Source organism: Colossoma macropomum, unplaced genomic scaffold (assembly GCF_904425465.1).
Source record: "Colossoma macropomum unplaced genomic scaffold, Colossoma_macropomum, whole genome shotgun sequence".
Lineage (NCBI taxonomy): Eukaryota > Metazoa > Chordata > Actinopteri > Characiformes > Serrasalmidae > Colossoma > Colossoma macropomum.
This window is the reverse complement of record NW_023495264.1, coordinates 22449-48273: the sequence shown is the minus strand read 5'-3', so window position 1 is coordinate 48273 and position 25825 is coordinate 22449. Positions and strand designations below refer to the sequence as shown.

At 40.5% G+C, this 25825-nt stretch overlaps 1 protein-coding gene across 1 annotated transcript in view; it reads left to right on the top strand.

The window, feature by feature from the left end:
- Nucleotides 1-24435, top strand: part of LOC118801322 (NACHT, LRR and PYD domains-containing protein 12-like) — a gene marked incomplete at its 3' end in the record, with an annotated part of 63635 nt that extends 39200 nt beyond the window's left edge. The window contains exons 9-14 of the mRNA XM_036561580.1: nt 973-1146; nt 2518-2691; nt 5701-5874; nt 16111-16284; nt 18530-18706; nt 24312-24435. Of these exons, the coding sequence (XP_036417473.1) occupies nt 973-1146; nt 2518-2691; nt 5701-5874; nt 16111-16284; nt 18530-18706; nt 24312-24435 (997 nt within the window). The remainder of the gene's footprint in view (nt 1-972; nt 1147-2517; nt 2692-5700; nt 5875-16110; nt 16285-18529; nt 18707-24311) is intronic.
- Nucleotides 24436-25825: the final 1390 nt, after the last annotated feature.

Sequence of the window (25825 nt, the reverse complement as noted above, 5' to 3'; positions counted from 1 at the left end):
ATTATCAAATGTGTCACTGAATATTTTTTTGTTGTTGTTGTTGCTCTTTCTTTTTTTCTCTGCTTTATAATAGTGGTTTACATTGTTAGTGTAGTTGAATGATATTTCTCTATGATATCTATCATTTAGCCAGTCAAGCAACATAGATTTATTTTGAAGTAAAGAAATAAAGAATTTCTTTCTAGGGAATGAATCATAAAACCCACATATCACTTACCAAGTTAAATTTTCCAATCAGAACAGAGGAAAATGAATATTTAGTCAGACAGATGCAAGAAGAACAAATCAGCACTGTGGTTCCACCTAAAAAACAGTTGGTCTAAGGTCTGACAAAACCGAAGCACACTTTGAGTTCAGTTCAGTTGTAAGGAGATTTCAGAAGAAGATAGAAGAAAGAAGTGCCGGACTAGAACGTTTGAACATTTATTCTAACATCTGCTAAACTAAGTGTTGTTAGTCTACCCGCTTGTTTTGCTTGTTTTTGTTTGTTGTTTTTACTCATCATATGTCTGCTCCATGCTAAGCTGAGGAAGAGTTAAAGGGGTCTATTATATGGCCAGCAAGCGATCTTTTAAATCAAACCAAAAGTTTAGAATTGGCTCTATAATTATTCAAAATTGTAGAATCTCCTACTTTTTATAGCTAAACAACAAAAGCAGATTTCCAAATCAATGGAATTTCATGTGTAGCTAAGACTAAGTAAAACTAAGTCACAAATTTGTAGTATGATCACTGTTAGGATTCACACCGTTAAATGTAAGGGTTTCAAGATTTGATGAGTCAAATAAAGATCAAGTATAAATGTGTGTGTATGGGGGGGCAATTTTATGTATGTTTTACTTATTTGATATCAGTGCAAACACACACAGCAAGAGGTGAAACACAGAACAAGTTTGGAACTGATTCATACTGTGAAATTAAAGTCTGTTTGTGTTGAGCTGTAAGTGTGAGGACTTGTTCTTGTCTCTGCAGGCTATCTGATTGCAGTATTACCAATGAAGGCTGCGCTGACCTGGTGAAAGCTCTGAAATCAAACCCCTCACACCTGAGAGAGCTTGATCTGAGCTGCAATAAACCAGGAATTTCAGCAGCGAAGGAGCTCTCTGATCTACTGAGAGATCCACACTGTAAACTGGAGAAACTACAGTGAGTTACTGACCCATAGCGCTGAGTTGTCTTTTCACAGTGGAAGGATGGACAGAAACACCTGTGGATTTCAGATCTGAAGCAGCTTGATTTTCTCCTCTCTCTCAAAGATGAAAGTTTTAAGTGCTGCTTATCTGATGGGGATAGTTTTGGTGTCCACCAGTTGATTTTCAAGAGTCTCATTTTCTCTGTAGCTTTTAATCAGTTTTTGAACTCCAGTTACAAAAAATGTTTCTTCACTTCTTTTCCTTTCATTTCCCTCTTATTTATCCAAGTGTTGACTAAATTGAGTGATTTATCAGGGCATCTCATAAGAGAATGTAATCTTTTTGGCCAAGAAATGGGAGAAAAACATTTCAGCAAGAAAACTTAAGTCTGGTGTAGTGAAGACAGAGGACCCCAAATTATCTCCAAGGACTGCTTATTTGTAAAAACCCCCACCACGTTTAGTGCCGATGCCTTTTGGCTTCAAAGGGTCTGGGAAATGATTGTCAGGTGGGATAAAGGTGACATCAACAATAATTTCCATTGGCAATTATCAGGGTCTTTTGCAACCCTCCTCTGCAAAAACCTCTTGTCTTTCCCTCTAGAGATAACATTCCCAGCCATAAATCCAGCAGGAATGCAAAAAAGATTTCTCATGGTTGGAGAAGATTCTGCCAAAATAATGAACTTCCAAAATAATAAACTTCCAAAATAAACAATGATTCATAACTGTCACCAACTGTAAAGTTTTGGTGAGAAGGACAATAATTGCCAAAAACAGTAACTGTGTCTTTGAGGAGCCAAATTATAATTTGCAAGGAAAACTCTGTTTCTGCCATTGACCAACAATGCCTCCATGTCAGAAACTGTTGTGCCCCACCTTGGTAATAAACATGTTTTCAAAGGAACTCATGTCATTGTTAAATAAGCACTATTGAAAGTTTGTTGGTCATCACATCTGTCTGGTTTCCAATGAGATTATTATTTCAAGTTAAATAACATTGGTTGAGATTCCATTTCTCTCCAGAAGAAAGAAGTGCCAGACTCAAGTAGAAAGTTTGAACAATTATTCTCACATCTGCTAAATTATGTTTTGTTACTCTACTCTTATTTTGTTTGGTTTTGTTTGTTTTCTTGCTCATTGTAAGCCTGCTCCATTCTAAGCTGAGGAAGAGTTAAAGGGGTCTATCATATGGCCAGCGAGAGATCTTTTAACTCACATTAAAAATTTAGAAATGTAATGCAATGTGATGCAATTTTAAGTATTTTCTACTTGTTTCATATCAGTTCAAATGCACATATCAGGAAGTAAAACACACAACAAGTTTGGAACTGATTCATACTGTGAGAAAGTCTTTTAAAGAGTTTTTCATCTTTCCTCTGCAGGCTGTCTTCCTGTGGTATTACAGATGAAGGCTGCAATGATCTGGTTAAAGCTCTGAAATCAAACCCCTCACATCTGAGGGAGCTTGAGCTGAGCTACAATAATCCAGGAGAGTCAGGAGTGAAGGAGCTCTCTGATCTACTAAAGGATCCACAATGTAAACTGGAGAAACTACAGTGAGTTACTGATTTACTGTCTCCATACATTCCAGTCCAGACCAATGTGAGATGTTTTTGATAGCTCTGAAAAAAATTGCTTTTGCAATTAGGTAAACATATATCAGTGAGGGCTTCTTGATAGCTACACATCCTTTCAGACCCATAGCACTGAGTCATCTTCTCACAGTGGAAGGATGGACAGAAAAACCCATGGATGTTTTTCACATCTCTAGTAGTTTAATTTTTTCCTCTCTCTAAAAGACAAAAGCTTTAAGTGCTGTTTATCTGAAGGGGACAGTTTTGGTGTCTACCAGATTGTCTAGGTGGTTGTTAGGAGTGATATTTTTATGTGTTTTAATCAGTTTTTGCACTCTAATTTTAAAATATATTTCTTCACTTGCTTTCATTTCTCCCTGCTTGATACAAATATAGACCCCTATGCTTTGGTTAATTAATATATTTCCAGTGTATGTATCAACTTCAAATTTACACGTATAATTTATTTAGTTTTCAAAAGCTTAAACAAAGATATATTTAAAAATAATACAAGATTTCTCTCTAATTGTAATGTGCCAGAACCAGCCGTAAAAAACAGAAATGAGGCTTTACAACAAGGGTTGACAAGAATTGTAGTCAGTGAAAAGGCATAGGTCAAATACAATAGAGCAAAAGACAAAAAAATTACAAGCATAACAAAGGCAACCAGATCCAAATAGGACAAATGCACAAAGGCACAGTCAGAAATTCCAGAAGCAGGTCAAACAGAATAAAAGTCAAACAATAGCAAACAGGAAACGCTCAGTAGCTCTACAAGGAGAAGCAATACCTTGCAAAGAATCTAATCTAAAGCCTGGGCTTACACACTTAACTTAACTAGTCACATGACAAACAGAGCAGGTGGAACAAATCAGTATTCATGTGATTTAGAATGATGATTGTTGGATTGCTATAGCCATGTGATCTCCTAGAGGGTTCTGAGAAATGGAGTCCCTGAGTGATTCGGACTGGAGGGATGCAGGACACTAATCATAAGGTAGGCAAGTGAAAATCTAGCAGTCACTTGAAAAAATTATGGACTGAGCTGAAAGCAGCAGAAACAAGAATTACACAGAAAAGAGTAAGCAATAAATTAAGCAATTATTTTGTATGTTTCAAAAATCATAAACAAAGATATATTTAAAAATAATACGTCATAAATAATGTAAGGGAGAATCCAGCAGTCACTTGAAAAAAAATTGCAGACTGAGCTGAAAGCAGCAGAAACAACAATTACACAGAGAACAGTAAGCAATGAACTTCACAGCAAATTCCTCCTGTGCTTAAAAATAACATTAGCAAACAAACATTTACACAAATCTTAACTATTGTGGTTCTCTGGTCATACTAAACAAAAATAGAACCCTTTGTCAATACTTTAGTTTGTCATGTTTAGAGAAAGAAGGGTTGTGTGTATGATCCCAAGACCACACAGTGAAGTACAAAGGTGGACATATCATGATCTGGGTCGACCTCTCTGCAAATGGTGCATATGGTACTCTGGCTTTGCACCTCATCGACGAAAACATGAATAGAGTGATGTATCAGGGCATATTATGAAAAATCTTATTGGCCAGGAAATGGGAATTGCTTTCTCTTTATTTCTCTGTTTGGAAATAGTGGTTCAAATTATTGGTGTAGTATAAACATGTTTTTCCATGAAATCCATCATTTAGCCAGCCAAGCAACATTGATTTAGTTTGAAGCAAAAAAAAAGTAAAATAATAATAATAATAATAATTCTTTCTGAGGAATAAATTGTAAAACCTGTGTATCATGTACAAAATTAAATCAGAACAGAGGCAAGAAAAACAAATCAGCACTCTGGCTCCACCTCAAAAGGGCTTGATCTGAGGCCTGACAAAACCAAAACACACAGTGAGTTCAGTTCAGTTGTAAGGAGATTTGAGGATAAGACAAGAAAGTATTGTCAGACTAGACTAGAACGTTCAAGTAGTTATTCTCAAACCTGCTAAACTAGCTGTTGTTACTCTATGTGTTTTTGGTTGTTTGTTTTACTTATTGTAAGTCTGCTTAATGCTAAGGAGAGGGAGAGTTGAAAGGGTCTATCATACAGCCAGTAAAAGATCTTTTAACTCACACTGAAAGTTTAGAAACAGTTCTATAATTATTCAACATTGTAGGATCTCCTCCTTTTTATAGTGAAACAACAAAAGCAGATTTGCACGTACACAAACATACATACATACATACATTTTCTAATGTGATCATCATTCTGGGTCGCTGGGGGAGCTGGAGCCTATCCCAGCGGTCATTGGGCAGAAAAAGCAGAATACACCCTGGACTGGTTGCCAGTCCATCGCAAGGCAGACAGACAAACAAACATATACATTCACACACACACTCACACCTAGGGGGAATTTAGCGAGTCCAGTTGGCCTGACTGCATGTCTTTGGACTGTGGGAGGAAACCAGAGCACCCAGAGGAATTATGTGGAAACCCACTCAGACATGGGGAGAACATGCAAACTCCACACAGAAAGGACCCTGGTCACCCAGCCAAGGAATCAAACTCATGCCCTTCTTACTGTGAGGCGACAGCGCTAGCAGATTTTCAGATCAATGGAGTTTCATTTATAGCTAAGGAAAGATTAAAAATATAAGCTATATAAGCTAAAGGTGCTGCAATAACATCAGCAACTAGTTTTAAAAGCAATGGATCTAAAGTATCAGGTCCTGCTGATTTATTTCTTTAAGAGCTTTATGCGCTTGAGAACTAGAGATCTGTTTAAAACTAAGTCACAAATTTCCACTATGATCAATGTTTGGGTTCACACTGTTAAACTTCAGGGTTTCAAGATTTGATGAGTCAAATAAAGATCAAGTATAAGAGTGGGTGGGGGGGGCAATTTTTATTTACTTATTTGATATCAGTGCAAACACACTGCAGGAAGTGAAACATAGAACAAGTTTTGAAGTGATTCATACTGTGAGAGCAAGTTTGAGGAGTTTTTCTTCTACTCTCTGCAGGCTGTCTGACTGCAGTATTACAGATGAAGGCTGTGCTGATCTGGTGAAAGCTCTGAAATTAAACCCCTCACATCTGAGAGAGCTGAATCTGAACTGGAGTAATCCAGGAGATTCAGCAATGAAGGAGCTCTCTGATCTACTGAGGGATCCACACTGTAAACTGGAGAAACTACAGTGAGTTACTGATTTACTGTCTCTGTACATTCCAGTCCAAAAAACAAAAAGAGCACCCCTGTTCAAATTACATAATGTTTTATTAGATTTCTGTGTAAAAATCAGCTAATACATTCTCTACAGAGAACACACTTCAGCAGAATTTAATACACATTTACTAAAAATAATAAAACATAAATCCAATTAGTAAATTCATCAACAAATAGAAATATATTAGTAAGGGCTTCTTGAACAGCTACACATCCTTTCAGACCCATAGCGCTGAGTCGTCTTCTCACAATGGAAGGATGGACAGAAACACCTGTGGATGTTTTCAGATCTGAAGCAGCTTGATTTTCTCCTCTCTCTCAAAGATGAAAGCTTTAAGTGCTGTTTATCTGATGGGAACAGTTTGGTGGTCTACTAGGTCTTCCAGGTGGTTGTTAGGAGTCCTATTTTCTCTGATACTTAAACTTATAACAGTTTTTGAACTCCATGTTTGAAATCTATTTCTTCACTTGTTTTCCTTTCATTTCTCCCTTCTTTATCCAAGTATTGAATCATTTGCTTTTGTTAATTAATATAATTCCAGTGTATGTATTCACCTCAAATTGACACACCTAATTTCTTTTGTACTTTATGTTTTCAAAAGCTTAAACAAAGATATATTTTTAAAAAAATTATAAGATTTCTCTTTAATGATATGACAGCTAAGTGAGAATCCAGCAGTCACCTGAAAAAAATTGACTGAGCTGAAAGCAGCAGAAACAACAATTATACAGAGAACAGTAAGCAATGAACTTCACAGCAAATTCCTTCTGTGCTGACAAAGCAGCTCAGAAATCTACATTAGCTACATGTAACATTAGCAAACAAGCATGTAACACAAATCTGAACTATTCTGGAACCATGTAGGCTGGTCAGACTAAACAAAAATATAATGCTTTGACAAGATTAGTTCATCATATTTTGAGATAGAAGGCTTGCACGCATGATCCCAAGACCACCCACAGTGAAGCATGAAAGTGGATGCATCATGATATGGGGCTGCCTCTCTGCAAATGGTGCAGTCACTACTGGAGTATTGCTCTTCATTAAAGAAAACATGAATGGAGTGATGTACCAGGGAATATTATAATAGAATGCAATCTCATTGGCCAAGAATGGGAAAAGATAAATATTACAACAAGATATTGATCCTAAACATACAGCAAAAACAACTCAAGATTGGTGTAGTGAATACAGAGGACCCCAAATTATCTCTAAAAACTAGTTGGTTTTAAGATTGCAGAGGATCTGCAAAATGACCTTCAGGTGGGATAAAGGTGACATGCACAACCATTTCCATTGGCATTTACAAGGGTCTCTTGCAACACTTCTCTGCAAATATCCCCTCTCCTTCCCTCAAGGGATAACTGTCCCAGCCATAAATCCAGCAGGAATGCAAAAAGATTTCTCTTTATCAAGCAGAAACACCAAGGATGGAAAAGATTTTGCCAGTTTAAAGTTCCAAAGTAAACACTGATTCATAACTGCCACCAACTGTAAAATTTTGGTGAGAATGACAGAAATTGCCAAAACAATAACTGTGTGTCTTTGAGGAGCCAAATTATAATTTGCAAGAAAAACTCTGTTTCTGCCATTGACCAACAGTGCCCCCAGTGTCCAGGTCAGGAATTCCTGTGTCCCAACTCAATGATAAACATGTTTTCAAAGGAACTCATATCATTGTTAAATAACCTCTATTGAATGTTTCTTGCTCATCACAACTACCTGGTTCAGAGTATTATTTCGAGTTAAATAACTTTGAGATTCCATACAGGTGTTCAAAATCATTATCAGTGTTTTTTTATTTTTTTTAGAGGGGTGGTTTGGTAACAGTAACAACTTTAGTTGAGTCAACTTCGTCTCCCATTCTGTCATTACTTTAGCTTTTAGTAACATTAGAAATTCTTATTCTCTTTGTTTTTCAATCATTTATTTTGTAGACTTTTATAGTGGGAACCTTGGGTACCTCATGTTGTAAGATTGTAGGGCTCCAGGTAATATTGTGTTCTTAATGACCTGTTATGAAATTTGTAACCAAAATATTTTTGTTCTTTTGCTCTTTGTTTTTTGCTGTTCTTTATTTCTCTCCTTCGAAGTACTCGTTCAAATTATTAGTGTAGTTGAAACATGTTTGTCCATGATGTTCATTTGTTATGACTCTCCCTTAAGTCTAGGAGATAGAGGTTGCAAACATGAGGCAGGTGTGGACGATGTGGTGGGAGAAGAGACATGATTTAAACATGAGACTTTAAGCTGGAAATTCATCCCCTATATTCTATGACATATACAAGGTAGACAGTTCAACATTAACAAGCACAGAAAGTTTCAATGTCAACCTTTCTAGAAACCATAAAAACAGAAAAAATCTGGTTGGTGCTTCCCTATGGAAAACGGCCACGGAAGGTGCCAACAACACAAAGAAAACCAAACCATCTACCTAACCCTAACCTAAATAAAAACAAGATAGCTACTGCAACTAAAAAGTAAACAAAACATAACTTGCCCTTTTACCTAGTGTGTTTAACAAAGGGCTTCCTATGTACTGTTTGTGTACAGGCATGCTCAAACTGAACATAAATAAAATATGTTTTCAAGTATCCCTTTTACAAACAATACAGCAGGAGCAGACTATATAGCAAATGTATAAATATGTGCAAAAAGATAGAAGCAAGCATTAATTCTAACAGTGTGTCTGAGGGCTTCTGAATGGCATGGCAGCCCTTCTGCTATCTTGTCTCTGCAGGTTCTTAAAGATGAAGCTCCTCCCCCTCCACTGATGTTGTTTCTCCTGATTGGTCACCTGAGTAGAACGAAATCCACTAATAGATGTTCGGGCAGACTGCAACAAAGAGAGACAACCAAACAGCACACATACGTGCTATAGTACATAACACATCATTTAGCCAGTCAAACACTCCACTCAATAAACACACCCAACACAATTAACACACAGCACACACTCAACACACCACACCACACACTCAGCACTCCCCACACCACACACACTCAACACACCCTACACCACAAACAATTAAAACACAGCACAAACTCAACACACCCATACCATACACACTCAACACACCCACACACACTCAACACAACACACACAGTTAACACACAGCACATTCAACATACCCCATATCACACACACTTAACACAACCAACACCACACACAATAAACAAACCACAAACACTCAACACCCCCCACACCACACACATCTCCCACACCACACACACTCAACACACCCACTACACACACCCCACACAATTAACACACAGCACACACTTAACACACCCAACACCACACAAAATAAACCCACATCACACACTCAACACACCCCACATCACACAAACACACAACACACACTCTACGCAACCCACAACACACACAATAAACGCAACACACACACTCAACACACCCCACACCACTCTATAAACACACAACACAAACTCAACACACCACACACAACACACACTCAACACACCACACACAATAAAAACAACTCCACACACTCAATGCACCACACACACACTGCTTTATATTCTTCTTCTTCTATTTTATTCTTATTTTTCTGCCAGTTCTTTGCTGCGTTACTCGTCCCGCCGTTTTCGAGATATCAACACCGTTCCAACTGCAGATTGTCCGGCCTGATTGTGTGATGCATGTTTGTATACAGCTTTTTGATTGGATGCACAGATTCCATGTAGCAATGGAATTTTGCGGACTTTTTGTCCCATAGAGAGTGAATGGGCGGAATGTTGGCAGCATGCCACACGTGATGTCACAATGGGCCCCTCTCTCACAAAACACTTACAAACTCACACACGGAGCCCAATGTCTCACATGCTCACAGCCTAATGCTCAGCAGTGTCAGCACACATAATGATTTTTTTAAGGTGGAACTGCTTTTAAGGTGGAATTGCACTTTGGTAGCACTGAATTTTAAGGTGGAACTTCTTTTAAGGTAGCACTGAGTTTACACTGACACTGAAATTAAGGTGGAACTGCATTTATGTTAGCACTCAATTTAAGGTGGAACTTCAATTAACATAGCACTAAGTTAAAGGAAGCACAAAATTTGGTGGAACTCTCTTTAAGGTAGCACTAAAATTAAGATGGCAAAGAATTTAAGGTGGAACTTCAAATAACATTGCAATAAAATTAAGGTGGCAAAGAATTTAAGGAAAATAAACACACAACACACATTCAACACACCCCACACCACACACAATAAACACACCTCACCCCACACACAATAAGCACACCACACACTCAACACACCCCAAACCACACACAATAAACACACAACACACACCACACACAATAAACACACTTCACCCCACACACAATAAGCACACCACACACACTCAACACACCCCACACAATAAACACAGAACACACACTAAACACACCACACACAATAAGTACACCTGACCCCACACACAATAAGCACACCACACATCACACACAATAAACCCCCAACACAAGCTCAACACAGCACACACAATAAACACTCAACACACCACACACAATTAACACACCTCACCCAACCCACAATGAGCACACCACACACTCAACACACCCCACACCACACACAATAAACACCCAGCACACACTCAACACACCACACACAATAAACACACAACACACACTCAACACACCACACAAAATAAACAGACCTCACCCCACACACAATAAGCACACACACACACACACTCAACATACCCCACACCACACACAATAAACACACCTCACCCCACACACAATAAGCACACCACATACACTCAACACACCCCTCACCACACACAATAAACACACAACACACACTCAACACAATAAACACACTTCACCCCATACACAATAAGCACACCACACACACTCAACACACTCCACACCACACACAATAATACACACAGGTTTTCGAAATACTGTTCTGTGTTTCGAAAACCTGTAAGTGTCTTTGAGTTCTTGGAAAGTGCTATATAAGTATAATGTATGATTATTATTATTATTATTATTATTATTATTATTATAAGCATGGCACACACACTCAACACAATACACACACCTAACCCCACCCACAATAAGCACACCACACCAAACTCAACACAGCACACACACTCAACACACCCCACACCACACAATCAACAGACCCACACACACACTCCACACAATTAACACAAGGCACATACTCAAACCACACACATTCAACACATCCCACACCACACACAAAAAACACAACACACACTAAACACCCCACATCACACACTCAACAGACCCGCACACACCCATACACACACACACAATTAACACACAGCACATACTCAACACACCTAACAAACCACACATACTCAACGCACCCACACCATACACACTCAACACAGCCCACAACACACACAATAAACACAGCACACACTCAACACACCACACACAATAAGCACACAACACACTCTACACACCCCACACCACACACACATCATTTCACATACTACTATCTTAAGGCAGGCCTCCAAGCATGAATTCACTGTTGTACTGACCTGCACTCATCCATTTGTCGTTTTATTCCATCTCTCGTTTCTCCCATGGAGTCTCATTTATTTTTGCCACCACTCAAACTCTATTACTTCTTTGCCTGACAGCCACCAAAATGCAATACTCACTCAGGGCACATTTCCAAGTTCTAATCCACCGCCATACTGACCCGCACCCATCTATTTGTCATTTTATTCCATCCACGGTTTCTCCCTTAGAGTCCCATTCATTTTCGCCACCACTCAAACTCTATTGCTTCTTTACCCGACGACAAACAAACTATATGTACTCACTCAAGGCAGGTCCCCAAGCTCCAATCCAAAGTCATTCTGACCTGCACTCCTCTTTCTGTTATTTTTCATCCCTTGTTCGTCTCACTGAGTCTCATTCATTGTCGCCACCACTTAAACTGTATTACTTCTTTGCCCGACAGCCACCAAAATGCATGTACTCACTCAGGGCACATCCCCAATCTCTAATCCATAGCCATACTGACCCGCACTTCTCTATTTATAATTTTTTCATCTCTCGTTCCTCCCATAGAGTCTCATTCATTTGTGCCACCACTCAAACTGTATTACTTCTTTGACCGACAGCCACCAAAGTACATCTCCTCACTCACTGCAGTTCCCCAAACTCTATTCCACAGACATCCTGACCCGCACTCCTCTCTGCGTCATTTTTTCATCCCTCGTTTTTTCCACAGAGTTCCATTCATTTTCTACCCCAACAAAGCCTCAATCTGTCTTCTTCCTGACAGCCACATAACTACATGTGCTTACTTAGAGCAGATCCGCAAGCGCACCCAAACCCCAGCCCAGGTTTTTCCTCTGACCAACACACACCAAACTGCATGTACTAACTCAGGGCAGGTCCAAGAGATCGAATCCAAAGTCATACTTACCCGCACTTCTCCATTTGTCATTTTTTCATCCCTCGTCCCTCCCATAGGGTCCTATTCATTTTCACACAAAACATAGCCCTGTGAATTCAGGCTCCCAAGCATGAATTCACTGTCGTTCTGACCCGCACTCATCCGTCTGTCGTTTTATTCCATCCTTCGTTTCTCTCATAGACTTACATTGAGCAGACTCTGGGCAGCATGCAGGACATGATGTCACAATGGGCCCTTAACTCACAAACCCATATAAACTCACGCACAGAGCCCACTGTCTCACATGCTCTCAGCCTAATGCTCAGCAGTGTCAGCGTGCATAATGATTTTTTTAAGGTGGAACTACGTTTAAGGTGGAATTGCACTTAGCTAGCACAAGAACTAATCCACCGCCATACTGACCCGCACTCCTCTTTGTGTCATTTTTTCATCCCTCGTTCCTCTCATTGAGTCCTATACATTTTCGCCACCACTCAAATTCTATTACTTCTTTGCCCGCCAGTCACCAAAATGCATGTACTCATTCAGGGCAGGTCCCCAAGCTCTAATCCACACCCATACTGACCCGCACTCCTCTATTTGTCGTTTTTTCATCCCTCGTTCCTCCCATAGAGTTTCATTATTTTTTGCCACCACTCAAACTGTATTACTTCTTTGCCTGACAGCCACCGAGATACATGTATTCACTCAGGGCACCGCTCCAAAATCTTATCCACAGCCATACTGAGCCGCATTCCTCTATTTGTCGTTTTTCATCCCTCGTTCCTCCCATTGAGTCCCATTCATTTTTGCCACCACTCAAGCTCTATTACTTCTTTGCCCAACACCCACTGAAATGCAAGTCCTCACTCAGAGCACCGCTCCAAGCTTTAATCCACAGCCATACTGACCCGCTATTAGTTTTTGAGCTAGAACCACAAAACTTTGCAGGATCGTAGGACCTATACCCACGGGGTGTGCTTGTGCTTTTTTAAGGAATCCAGAAAATTAATGTTAAAAGTCGATATTTTTTCCCATAGGGAATGAATGGGCGGAATGTTGGCAGAATGCCACATATGATGTCACAATGGGCCCCTCTCTCACACACACATACAAACTCACGCACGGAGCCCAATGTCTCACATGCTCACAGCCTAATGCTCAGCAGTGTCAGCACACATAATGAATTTTATAGGGTGGAACTGCTTTTAAGGTGCAATTGCACTCAGGTAGCACTGAATTTAAGGTGGAACCTCAATTAGCATAATAAAAATTTAAATTTAAATTTAAGATGGCACAGAATTTAAGGTGGAACTTAAATTAACATAGTATTAAGTTTAAGGTGGAACTGCTATTAACATATCACTAAATTTAAGGTGGAACAGAATTTAATGTGGAACTTTAATTAACATAGTACTAAAATTAAGGTGGCATAGAACTTAAGGTGGGATTTGAATAAACATAGCATTAAATTTAAGGTGGACCTGCTATTAACATAGCTGTAAATTTAAGCAAAAACAGAATTTAATGTAGAACTTCAATTAACGTAGCACTACATTTAAGATGGCACAGAATTTAAGGTAGAACTTCAATTAAAATAGCATTAATTTTAAGGTGGAACTTCTTTTAAGGTAGCACTGAGTGTACACTGACACTGAAATTATGGTGGAACTCCATTTAAGTTAGCACTGAATTTAGGGTGGAACTTCAATTAACATAGCACTAAATTTAAGGAGGCACAGAATTTATTGTGGACTTCTCTTTAAGGTAGCACTAAAAGTAAGATTGCACAGAATTTAAGGTGGAACTTATTTCAAGGTGACTCTGCAATTAACATAACACAAAATTTAAGGTGCCACAGAACTTAAGGTGGAACTCTCTTTAAGGTAAAACTAAAATTAAGCTGGCACAAAATTTAAGATGGGAGTTCAATTAACATTGCAATTAATTTAAGGTGGCACAGAATTTAAGGTGGAACTCTTTAAGGTAGCACTAAAATTAGGGTGGCACAGAATTTAAGGTTGAACTTAAATTAACATAGCACAAAAATTAAGGTGGCACAGAATTTAAGGTGGAACTTGTTTTAAGGTGCCACTGCAATTAACATAGCACCAAATTTAAGGTGGCACAGAAATTAAGATTGAACTGCAATAAACATAACACTAAAATTAAGTTGGCACAAATTTTAAGGTGGAACTTCATTCACAGTACCAACTACCAAAGAATTACCATCCACCACGGATACTGCAGCTTCTGCTTAGGAACATTTTGGCAGTATTTTAACAGCTATCAACAATCTTCAACCATTTTAACTTTAACCATTTTAACCATTTTAACTTCTTTTAAGGTAGCACTGAGTTTACACTGACACTGAAATTAAGGAGGAACTGCATTTAAGTTAGCACTGAATTTAAGGTGGAACTTCAATTGACATAGCACTAACTTTAAGGAGGCACAGAATTTAAGGTGGAATTCTCTTTAAGGTAGCACTAAAATTAAGATGGCACAGAATTGAAGGTGGAACTTCTTTCAAGGTGGCAATGCAATTGACATCGCACTAAATTTAAGGTGCCACAGAACTTAAGGTGGAACTCTCTTTAAGGTAAAACTAAAATTAAGCTGGCACAAAATTTAAAGTGGGACTTAAATTAACACTGCAATGAACTTAAGGTGGCACAGAATTTAAGATGGAACTCTTTAAGGCAGCACTAAAATTAAGGTGGCACAGAATTTAAGGTGGAACTTGTTTTAAGGTGGAGCTGCATTTAGGTTAGCACTAAATTTAAGGTGACAGTGAATTTAACACCACATTTAAGGTGGCATAGAATTTAAGGTGGAACTCTTTTGAAGGTGGCACTAAATTTAAGGTGGGACTGCATTTACCAATAGCACTAAATTTAAGGTGGCACAGAATTTAAGGTGGAACTCTTTTGAAGGTGGCACTAAATTTAAGGTGGGACTGCATTTACCAATAGCACTAAATTTAAGGTGGCACAGAATTTTACGGGGGACCTCTTTTTAAGGTGGCACCAAATTTAAGGTGGAACATGGATACTGCAGCTTCTGCTTAACAACAATTTGGTAAATTTTTAACAATTATTAACAGTCTTCAACCATTTTAACGTTTTGACGTAATAGCTGGCTTTTTCAAGCCAACTTAAGGTTCGTTCACAAACTTTCCCTTTCTAGTTTTTGTCTGTTGTTTTTACTCATCGTAAGCCTGCTCAGTGCTAAGCTGAGGAAGAGATAAAGGGGTCTATTATATGGCCAGTGAGAGATCTTTTAACTCACACTGAAAGGTTAGAAATAGTTCTATAATTATTCAACACTGTAGTATCTTCTCCTTTTCATAGCTAAACAACAAAAGAAGATTTTCAGATCAATCGCATTTCATGTGTAGCTAAGGAAAGATTAAAAATATAAGCTAAAGGTGCTGCAATAACATAAGCCACTAGCTTAAAAAGCAGTGGATCTAAAGTATCAGGTACTGCTGATTTATTTCTTTAAGAGCCTTATGCACTTCCGAACTAGAGATCTGTTAAAAACTAAGTCACAAATTTATACTATGATCACTGTCAGGATTCACACTGTTAAACTTAAGGGTTTCAATATTTAATGAGTCTTATGAAGATCAAGTATAAATATGTGTCTGGGGCAATTTTATGTATTTTCTACTTTGACATGAGTGCAAACACCCACAGCAGGAAGTGAAACACAGAACAAGTTTGGAACTGATTCATACTGTGAGATTAAAGCCTGTATGTTGAGCTGTAAGTGTGAGGAGGTTTTCTTCTTTCCGCAGACTGTCTGGCTGCTATATTACAGATGACGGCTGTGCTGATCTGGTGAAAGCTCTGAAATTAAACCCCTCACACATGAGAGAGCTGCATCTGAATTGGAATAAACCAGGAGATTCAGCAGTGAAGCAGCTCTCTGATCTACTGGAGGATCCACACTGTAAACTGCAGAAACTACAGTGAGTTTCAACATCCTGTCAGACCAATGTGAAATGTTTTATAGCTCTGAAAAAAAAAACGAACACCCCTGTGCAACTTTTTTCTTAAATTTGTTCTAAAGAAGGTCCAAAAAAAGTCTGTCAGATGTATGACGCGTTCTTAAACCACAGAATTGTTCTTACCTTTGTGCTCTTGAGTGTTCGTAGATTCTGTTCTTACCTAAGAACAAATCCCAAATAAGACAACACTGGTGAATGTCAGAATCTCCATAGAACTGCATAAGTGTGTTTTAAGAAGAAATGTCTTAGTAAGAATGGTTGATAAATGAGGCCCATTGTGCTTTGTCTTGTGTTTGACACTTTAACACTGGGCTTCCCTGAGGAGAGGTTTAAAGACACTGAGGGGTAAGAACACAATGTATGTAAATGTATTTATCATTGAGATACAAAGTCAGTTATTATTTTACTATTCTTCTCTATTTAAACAGTTTTATTGCACGTTTAAAGGTGACACAAACAGGAGTTGAGTACTGCAACAAAATTAAAATCACAAGTCACTGTTGATATCAGATAAAAAAACAGCTTCCTCCATACAGTGTTGCAATGCCAACAAGATCAAAATATTGTTTTGTATTGTATACACAAAAATGTTACAAACAATGTAAGTGAACTCTTTGTAATTACCTGGATTTCTGCATTGGTTACTAATAAAATGTGGTCTGATGGTTATCCAAGCCAGAACACAATCCAACTAAACTAATAACACACAAAATTTTGTACTTTTCATGTCTTTTATTGACCACATAAGTAAGTAAGTAAACAACCACAACACAGGCTAGAAAAAGTCAGGGAACCTCTATGTTAATGACTTCTCCAAGAGCTAATCAGCAAAAGGTTTTTCAGTTTAGGAGATGAGATTGGAAGTGTGGGTTTCATGGGTGCTTTGCCCATTAAATAAAAGCAGCACCCAAATCTGTGCTTATCAAGAAAGCTAATCAAGAAGTCTTTCCTACAGGAGACTACAAACTGCAAAAACCTTTGTTCATGTGTCTAGTATTACAAAAACCCTGAACAGGAATGCTATTCATGGAAGGACACCATGAAGAAAGCCGCTGCTTTCCAAGAAAAAATATTATAAACATTGAAGCCCATCTCAAGTTTGCCAAAGACTGTCTGGATGTTCCACAGTGCTTCTGGGAAAATGTTCTATTGAAAAATGAGACAAAAGTGGAACATTTTGCACAGATGCACAACACTATGTTTGGAGGGAAAAGGACACTGCACACCAGCACCAAAACCTCATAACAACTGTGAAACATGGTGGAGAGGGCATCATGGTTTGGGGTTGCTTTGTTGCCTCAGGGCCAAAATGCCATACAAATATTCAGGGAACAATGAATTCAAAGGTGTATCAAAACATTTTACAGTAGAACATAAGGGTAGCAGTCTGTGACCTCAAGCTGACGAGATGTTGGGTAATGTAACAAAACAATGACCCAATGCAAACAAGTAAATCAACTAAAGAATGGTTGAAGAAGAGTTGTTTTTGCAATGGCTATGTCAAAGTCCTAACCCTATTGAGAAGCTGTGGTATGACCTGAAGTGGGCTGTGCAAGCAAAGTGTCTCAGAAATATTGATGAACTGAAATACATTTGCAGAAAGGAATGGTCCAAAATTCCTCCTCAACATGGTGTAAATCTTATTTGCAGCTACAAGAAACATTTGGTGGAAGTGATTGCTGCTCAAGATGGATCTACAGATTATTAAATTCAAGGGTACACCTACTTTTTCTAGCCTGCACTATGGATGTTTACCCAATGTGCTCAATAATACACATGAGAATTCAACTGTTTGAGTTATTAGTTTTATTAGACTGTGTTTGTCTTTAATTGTGACTTAGATCATGATCAGACCACATTTTTCTAATAATGCAGAAATCCAGGTAATTGCAAATGGGTTTCCTGATTTTCTTCTTGCAACTGTAGATTTATTTTTAATGTATGCTGCAATACTATGAAAAGTGTGATTGTTATTTCAGTGCATTTCAATGGAAGTTACACTTTCCAAGGGCATGAGAAAGAAATAGTATTGATGCAAACTAAAAGTTATAAAGGGCCCATTTTTCATGGATGAAAAATGCATCAAGTGAAGCCAGTGTGAACCTAAACACTGAATGTGTGGGTGTTAAATCTGTGTTTTACTTTATTGTGTATCATCTGTGTGTAGAGCTGTAAGTGTGAGGAGTTTTCCTTGTTCTCTTTGCAGGCTGGGATTCTGCAGTATTACAAATGATGGCTGTGCTGATCTGGTTAAAGCTCTGAAATCAAACCCCTCATCACACCTGAGAGAGCTGGATCTGAGCTGGAATAAACCAGGAGATTCAGGATTGATGGAGCTCTCTGATCTACTGGAGGATCCACACTGTAAACTGGAGAAACTACAGTGAGTTACTCACATTACATCTGGAAACCCTCAGCTCTTTTACTTTCAGTACTGTGTGACTGTGTGTGAAAGAGAGAGACAGAGAGGGGAAGTATGTATGTGATAGGGGTTGCAGTGACTAGTGCACTAGTCAATTAATATCCACTGGCCATCACTGTAGGCAGCTGTAAAGTTGTAAAGTGCTTAATGTGGAAATATTATACTGTGGCATGCGCCCGCCCCCCGGGCCCCGACGATGATGGCCGCGAGAATCGGCAGGAAGGCGGGGCCCGAACACCCAGTGGCGACCAACCTCGGCCAGGACGGCAGGGAGAGAGAGTGTGGAGGGGGCGGAGCGCAAAGCCAGAGCTCCGCCGAGTGACCCGAGTGACGGCGGTAGGAGGAGGAGGACGACGATGGTGCCGGTAACGAGAGGCACCAGGGTGTGGCATGTGCCCGCACCCCGGGCCCCGACGATGATGGCCGTGAGAGTCGGCAGGAAGGCGGGGCCCGAACACCCAGCGGCGACGAACCTCGGCCAGGACGGCAGGAAGAGAGCCGTGAGCGTGGAGGGGGCGGAGCGAAAAGCCCGAGTATTTCAGAGTGGCGCGAGTGACGGCGGGAGGAGGAAGACGACGACGGTGCCGGTAATGAGAGGCAGCAGGGGAAGAAGCAAGTCCCGAGCTCCGCCGCCTGGGCCCCGCCCCCTGTTACGCAGCGAGGCCGCTCCACTACACCTCACCTTCAACCCGGGCGGCTGAGCCGCCAGCTGGGGGCCGTGACGAGGAGGCGGAGCAGCGAGCTCTCGTTCCCTCTCAGGACTGGAAAGTCTAGCGGACTGAAGCCACTGAAAAGTGGCCAGCCTAGGTTCTGGTGGCATCTTGTAGTGTATTGTTTGGTTTGTCTGTTTGGGTTGTTTTGAGTGATTAAAGAGATGGCTGCTGCAACTGTGAACCCTGCCTCCAGCGTCCTCCTTGAGCCCGGGGTAGGACATGCCGTGCTACAGTGGTGCCGAAACCCAGGAGGAGGACGCCAACACACTGAGGGAGTCTCCGCGGCAGAAGAGGAGGCCATCAAGACCTTGGTACACCTGCACCTTGCCGGCTGGCGGGAGCTGCAGGCTGTCTTCCAGAATGCTGAAAAGCACTGGAAGCAGCTTGAGGAGCAGCAGGTGGCAACCCGTCAGATGGTCAGGAGCCTGCTGGCGGAGCGGCAACCCTCGGTGTGCGTGGGGGCAGGAGCCCTCCTCTCACCACCCCTCGAGCCTCCAGTCCCAGCTCCCAGGAGGACTGGAGTCCTTCTCCCACCTCCCCTTCCTGCTCCGAGGGTGCTCGGAGCTCACCTTTTCCCCCCTCCCCCCCTTCCTGCTCCGAGGGTGCTCGGAGCTCACCTTCTCCCCTCTCCCCTTCCTGCTCCGAGGGTGCTCGGAGCTCACCATCTCTCCCCTCCCGTCCCTGCTCCGAGAGCACTCGGAGCTCACCGTCTCTCCCCTCCCATCGCGGAGGCCCCGCCTGCCACCGGAGAAGTTGCGGAGGCCCCGCCTGCCGCCGGAGAAGTCACGGAGGCCCAGGGTTCTCCCACCCTCCCGCCCTGTGCTGGGTCTTCCCCCGGGGGGGGGTGTGATGGCTCAGTCCAGTTCCCGGCCTGAGTTGGGTGGTGGGGGTATGTGGCATGCGCCTGAGCACCCAGCGGCGACCAACCTCGGCCAGGACGGCAGGGAGAGAGAGTGTGGAGGGGGCGGAGTGCAAAGCCAGAGCTCTGCCGAGTGACCCGAGTGACGGCGGTAGGAGGAGGAGGATGACGATGGTGCCGGTAACGAGAGGCACCAGGGTGTGGCATGCGCCCGCACCCCGGGCCCCGATGATGACGGCCGCGAACACCCAGCGGCGACGAACCTCGGCCAGGACGGCAGGAAGAGAGCCGCGAGCGTGGAGGGGGCGGAGCGAAAAGCCCGAGTATTTCAGAGTGGCGCGAGTGACGGCGGGAGGAGGAAGACGACGACGGTGCCGGTAACGAGAGGCACCAGGGGAAGGAGCGAGTCCCGAGCTCTGCCGCCTGGGCCCCGCCCCCTGTTACGCAGCAAGGCTGCTCCACTACACCTCACCTTCAACCCGGGTGGCTGAGCCGCCAGCTGGGGGCGGTGACGAGGAGGCGGAGCAGCGAGCTCTCGTTCCCTCTCGGCTCAGGTGCCTTTTAAAAGAGCTGAGAGGGAACACAGAGAGAGAGAGAGAGGGACACGCAGCAGCAACAAGAGACTGAGGAGCTGGAAAGCTCCTTATTGAGGACAAAGGACTGGAAAGTCTAGCGGACTGAAGCCACTAAAAAAAAGTGGCCAGCCTAGGTTCTGGTGGCGTCTTGTAGTGTATTATTTGGTTTGTCTGTTTGGGTTGTTTTGAGTGATTAAAGAGATGGCTGCTGCAACTGTGAACCCTGCCTCCAGCGTCCTCCTTGAGCCCGGGGTAGCACATGCCGTGCTACATATACATACAAAACAGAATTCACTATTTGAGAATTCACTATAAAACACATTTAACTGTCAGTTGCAAGTCATGTGAGGCTACTCTGAAAGATAGATTACAGATCTCCAGAGAGTTAGGTACATTTTGATGTACAAGAACTGCCTACTTTAACAGGAAATGGGCAGGCAAAACGACCAACCACAGAATGTACCCGTGGAGTTAGATTCATGGCATTCCTATTCTGAATGGAAAAAAACTAAATCTGAATGTTTTTTTATCTGCATTTTAAATTCTGAACTCATCCAAGTATGAATATCAGACTAAAACAAATGAACATATGATCATTTTTAAAAAATAGATAGTCAATAGTTTCAGCCTCTATAGCACAAAAGATGCAAGGATCCACTTCAAATTTAAATATTTTCTATGCAAAAAAAAATCACTAACACAGCATATTGCTGATACTATTTTAAAATGGGTTTCTTTAACTTTAGGAGCAATACGATAAGATATATAAAAGGAAAAGTACTTCCACCTTAAAGGAACTGACATATTATCTCTTACAAAGCATGAATTAAAGTTCCCCAGAACTTTCTCTTTGACATCCAAACTAACTATTCTACTATCAAATTTTTCATCCAACAAATTAACATCAACTCATAAAATAGAAGGTATAATTGCAGAAAAAAACATACTGCTTTGTATCATTCAAAGTAATAGGAATTGTTTTGCATCTGAATTCAATAAATCATAAACAAATGTTACTCAATTGTCATACCAATCAGCTTTGACATGGAGGCACTCTGTGGGTACAAACAAGAAGATGCTGAAATACAAGTCTTCATAAACCGACCAACCATGACATGTCAATATTATTTACTTTTGTCGTGATTAAACATTACTCTCTATTAATCATATCTCTGCAGCAGTAACTAAGCTGGCAGTAATAAGTGGTATTTTCTACTCTTTACTGTGTTTATGCCAGCAGTTAGCAGCTGCAAATTCAATAGGCTCAATTTTAAAAAAAAACAGCTATATATTATTATATATATATTATATATTTTATTTATATTTTATTTATTTATATTTTGCACAGCATCCCAACTTTTTTAGAAATGGGGTTGTGTGTGTGTGTGTGTGTGTGTGTGTGTGTGTGTGTATATATATATATATATATATATATATATATATATATATACACACACACACACACACACACACACACACAACCCCATTTCTAAAAAAGTTGGGATGCTGTGCAAAATATAAATAAAAAACAAAATTCAATGATGTGCAAATCAATTAAACCATATATTCAATTAAAAACAAAACAAAGACAACATATCAAATGTTGAAACTGAGAAATGTTAGTGTTTTTGAAAAATATGAGCCCATTTTGAATTTGATGCCAACAACACGTTCCAAAAAAGTCAGGATGGGGGCATGTTTACCACTGAGTTTCAACATCTCTTTTTTTAACAACACTCTGTAAGCGTTTGGGAACTGAGGAGACACTGCTGTTGTCCTAAAAGTGAAATGTTTTCCCATTTTTTGCCCAACATAGGATTTCAGCTGCTCAACAGGTCTCCTTTGTCATATTTTTCATTTTATAATGTGCCAAATGTTTTCAGTGGTGACAGGTCTGGACCGCAGGCAGGTCAGTTTATCACCGAGACTCTTAATTCAGAGCAATGCTGTTGTAATACATGCAGGGTATGATTTGACATTGTCTCGCCGAAATTATCAAGGCCTTCCCTGAAAATGGTACATATATGTTTCAGCATTAATGGTGCCTTCGCGGAAGTGCCAGTCACTAATGCACGTGGCCATGATTTCCAAAAAGAAATTGAAATGTTGATCCATCCAACCACAGCACACTTTTCCCCTTCCCCTCAGTCCATTTTAAATGAGCTCAGGCCCAGAGAAGGTAGCAGCATTTCTGGATCCTTTTTATATATGTTTTCTTCTTTGCATCTGAGAGCTTTAATTTGTATTTGTGGATGCAGCGACAAACTGTTTTCATAGACAGTGGTTTTCAGAAGTGTTTCTGAGCCCATGCAGTGATTTCCAGTTCATGTCTGTTTTTAATGCAGTGCCATCTGAGGGCCCAAAGATCATGGCCAGCAAATACTGGTTCTTGGCCTTGTCCCTTGTGTACAGAGATTTCTCCAGATTCTCTGAATCTTGTAATGTTATTATGTAGATAAAAAGCAAAAATGTTCTTTGCTGTTTTTACATTAAGAAATGTTATTCTTGAATTGCTGTACTATTTGATTGTGCAGTTTTTCACAGAGTGGTGAACCCCTTCTCATCTTTACTTCTGAAAGACTCAGCCTCTCTGAGATGTTCATTTTATACCAAATCATGTTACTGACCTGTTGCCAATTAACCACCTATTGTTTTTTTTAAGCATTACACAACTTTACCAGGCTTTTGTTGCCCTCGTCCCATCTTTTTTGGAACTTGTTGCTGGCATCAAATTCAAAATGGGCATATATTTTTCAAAAAACAATAAAATTTCTTAGTTTCAACATTTTATATGTTGTCTTCAAAGCATTGCATTTTGTTTTTATTTACATTTTTCACAGCATCCCAACTTTTTTAGAAATGGGGTTTGAAATATCAATAAAGTTTAAAACTTACAGCTTCATTATAACAGGTCACAACAATCTTATTTTAGTCTGTACAGTGTTCATGTGACAAATCAGTATGAGTGATTAACATTTATTTAAGAGCCACACTGCTGGCCCACAGAAAGAGCCTTTATACAGGAAAAAAACAGCTGCCTCTGTATACTGTGACGACACCAAATTATTATGCATAGATTAAGTGTTAATATACATTTTAATGCTCTCAACAGTGGGAAAGTTCAATTTCAGTGCATTTCAAAGGAGGTTACACTGTATTTGCATGCAAATAAAAGAAACTTACTTGAAGCTTTAAAAAAGCATTTCACAGATAAAAAAATGTGCATATGGTGAAGCCAGTGTTGCCTGAAACACTGATAAAGTGGACTCATATCTCTTTTGTTAGATGTATGACTAAAAATTTCTCAGAGACCTTTTTCATATGAGCTGACCTGGTTCTGTATTGCTTTGTGCTCTGCGTGTGTTTGTGTGTGTGTATTCAGCTGCAAGTGTGATGAGTTTTTCTTCTTCTCTTTGCAGCCTGTATGAATGCAGTATTACAGAAGAAGGCTGGGCTACTCTAGTTAATGCTCTGAAATTAAACCCCTCATCACACCTGAGAGAGCTGGATCTGAGCAGCAATAAACCAGGGGATTTAGGAGTGAAGGAGCTCTTTCATCTACTGAAGGACCGACACTGTAAACTGGAGAAACTACAGTGAGTTATTTATATTACATCTGGAAACTCTCAGCTCTTTTACTTTCAGTACTGTGTGTAAGAGTGTATGTGTGAGAGAAAGAGAGATAGAGAAAGAGTATAAAAAAACACGAGGTAATATATTAATAGTGGTTAGCTAATGTTAAGTAATTAGATAATTGCATCAGATATATTAAATGTTTTGAACTTTTGACCTTATTGATGTTTAGTAATGTTTAATGGGGGGGACTGATGCATTATTGAGACATGTTTAATTTTCACTTAAAGTGTATGATGGGAATCTTAGCTGCACACATGAGGTGGTGCTCACCATGGCAGATGTCTTTGCATCGTCCTTACAACACGAACGCTATTTTTTTAATTTTAGTTTTAGTATTTATCTTTAATGTACAGTTTACCTATGTAATAGTAAGATAAAGTTGAGAGTCACTCCTGGATATTGGTGAAGTTCACCACGAACGTACCCTAAGCCTTTCTGACTTCAACTTTCTTCTACATTCGGACTACACTGACTCCAACTGGCAAGGCCCAGTAGCACCGGCCTTGGGTGAGCGGCGCAGCTGGCAGAGAGAGTGGCCAAAGCGGAAGCCTGGAAAGAGAAGTCACATCACATACTACATGCTAGGCTAAACCCTAGGGCTATGCGACTGCTAATAGCTAATGTTTGCTCCCTCAAAAACAAGCTGGATAAGCTGAGAACTAGGATTACAACTTAGCGTGAGATCAGAGAATGCTGTGCTCTTATTTTCTTGGAGACCTGGCTCTCAGACAGCAAGCCAGACTCAAAAGTCCAGCTCCAAATGCACTATATCCAGGGACCACACATCAGCCTCAGGGAAGAACAGGGGTGGTGGCATCTGTGTCTACATGAACAGGTGGTGTACAAACTGCCATTAAACATAGTGTAACTGATATATAACTGCTGTTGGTGAAATGCAGAACTTTTTATCTACTGAGAGAGCCCAGTGCAGGTCATGCACAACATGATCAGCAAACAAGAGACTGTACAACCAGATGCCATGTTAATCCTAGTGGGCAACTTCAACCATTGCAACCTATAGACTTTCCTCCCCATGTATCCTCAGCATGTGAGCTTTTTGGCAAAGCTGAGTAACATTCTTGACCAAGTCTACAGCAACGTGACAAGTACCCTACAAGGCTGTGCCCTGGCAGCACTTAGGACAGTCTGACCACATGTCTGTGTTCCTTTATCCATTGTACAGACAATTCCTAAAGCAAGCACCCCCAGTAAGCAAAACTGTCAATGTATGGAATGGAGAAGCTAATCTGGTGCTTCAGGGCAACACAAACTGTGTTTAGAACTGCTGCTTTGAGAG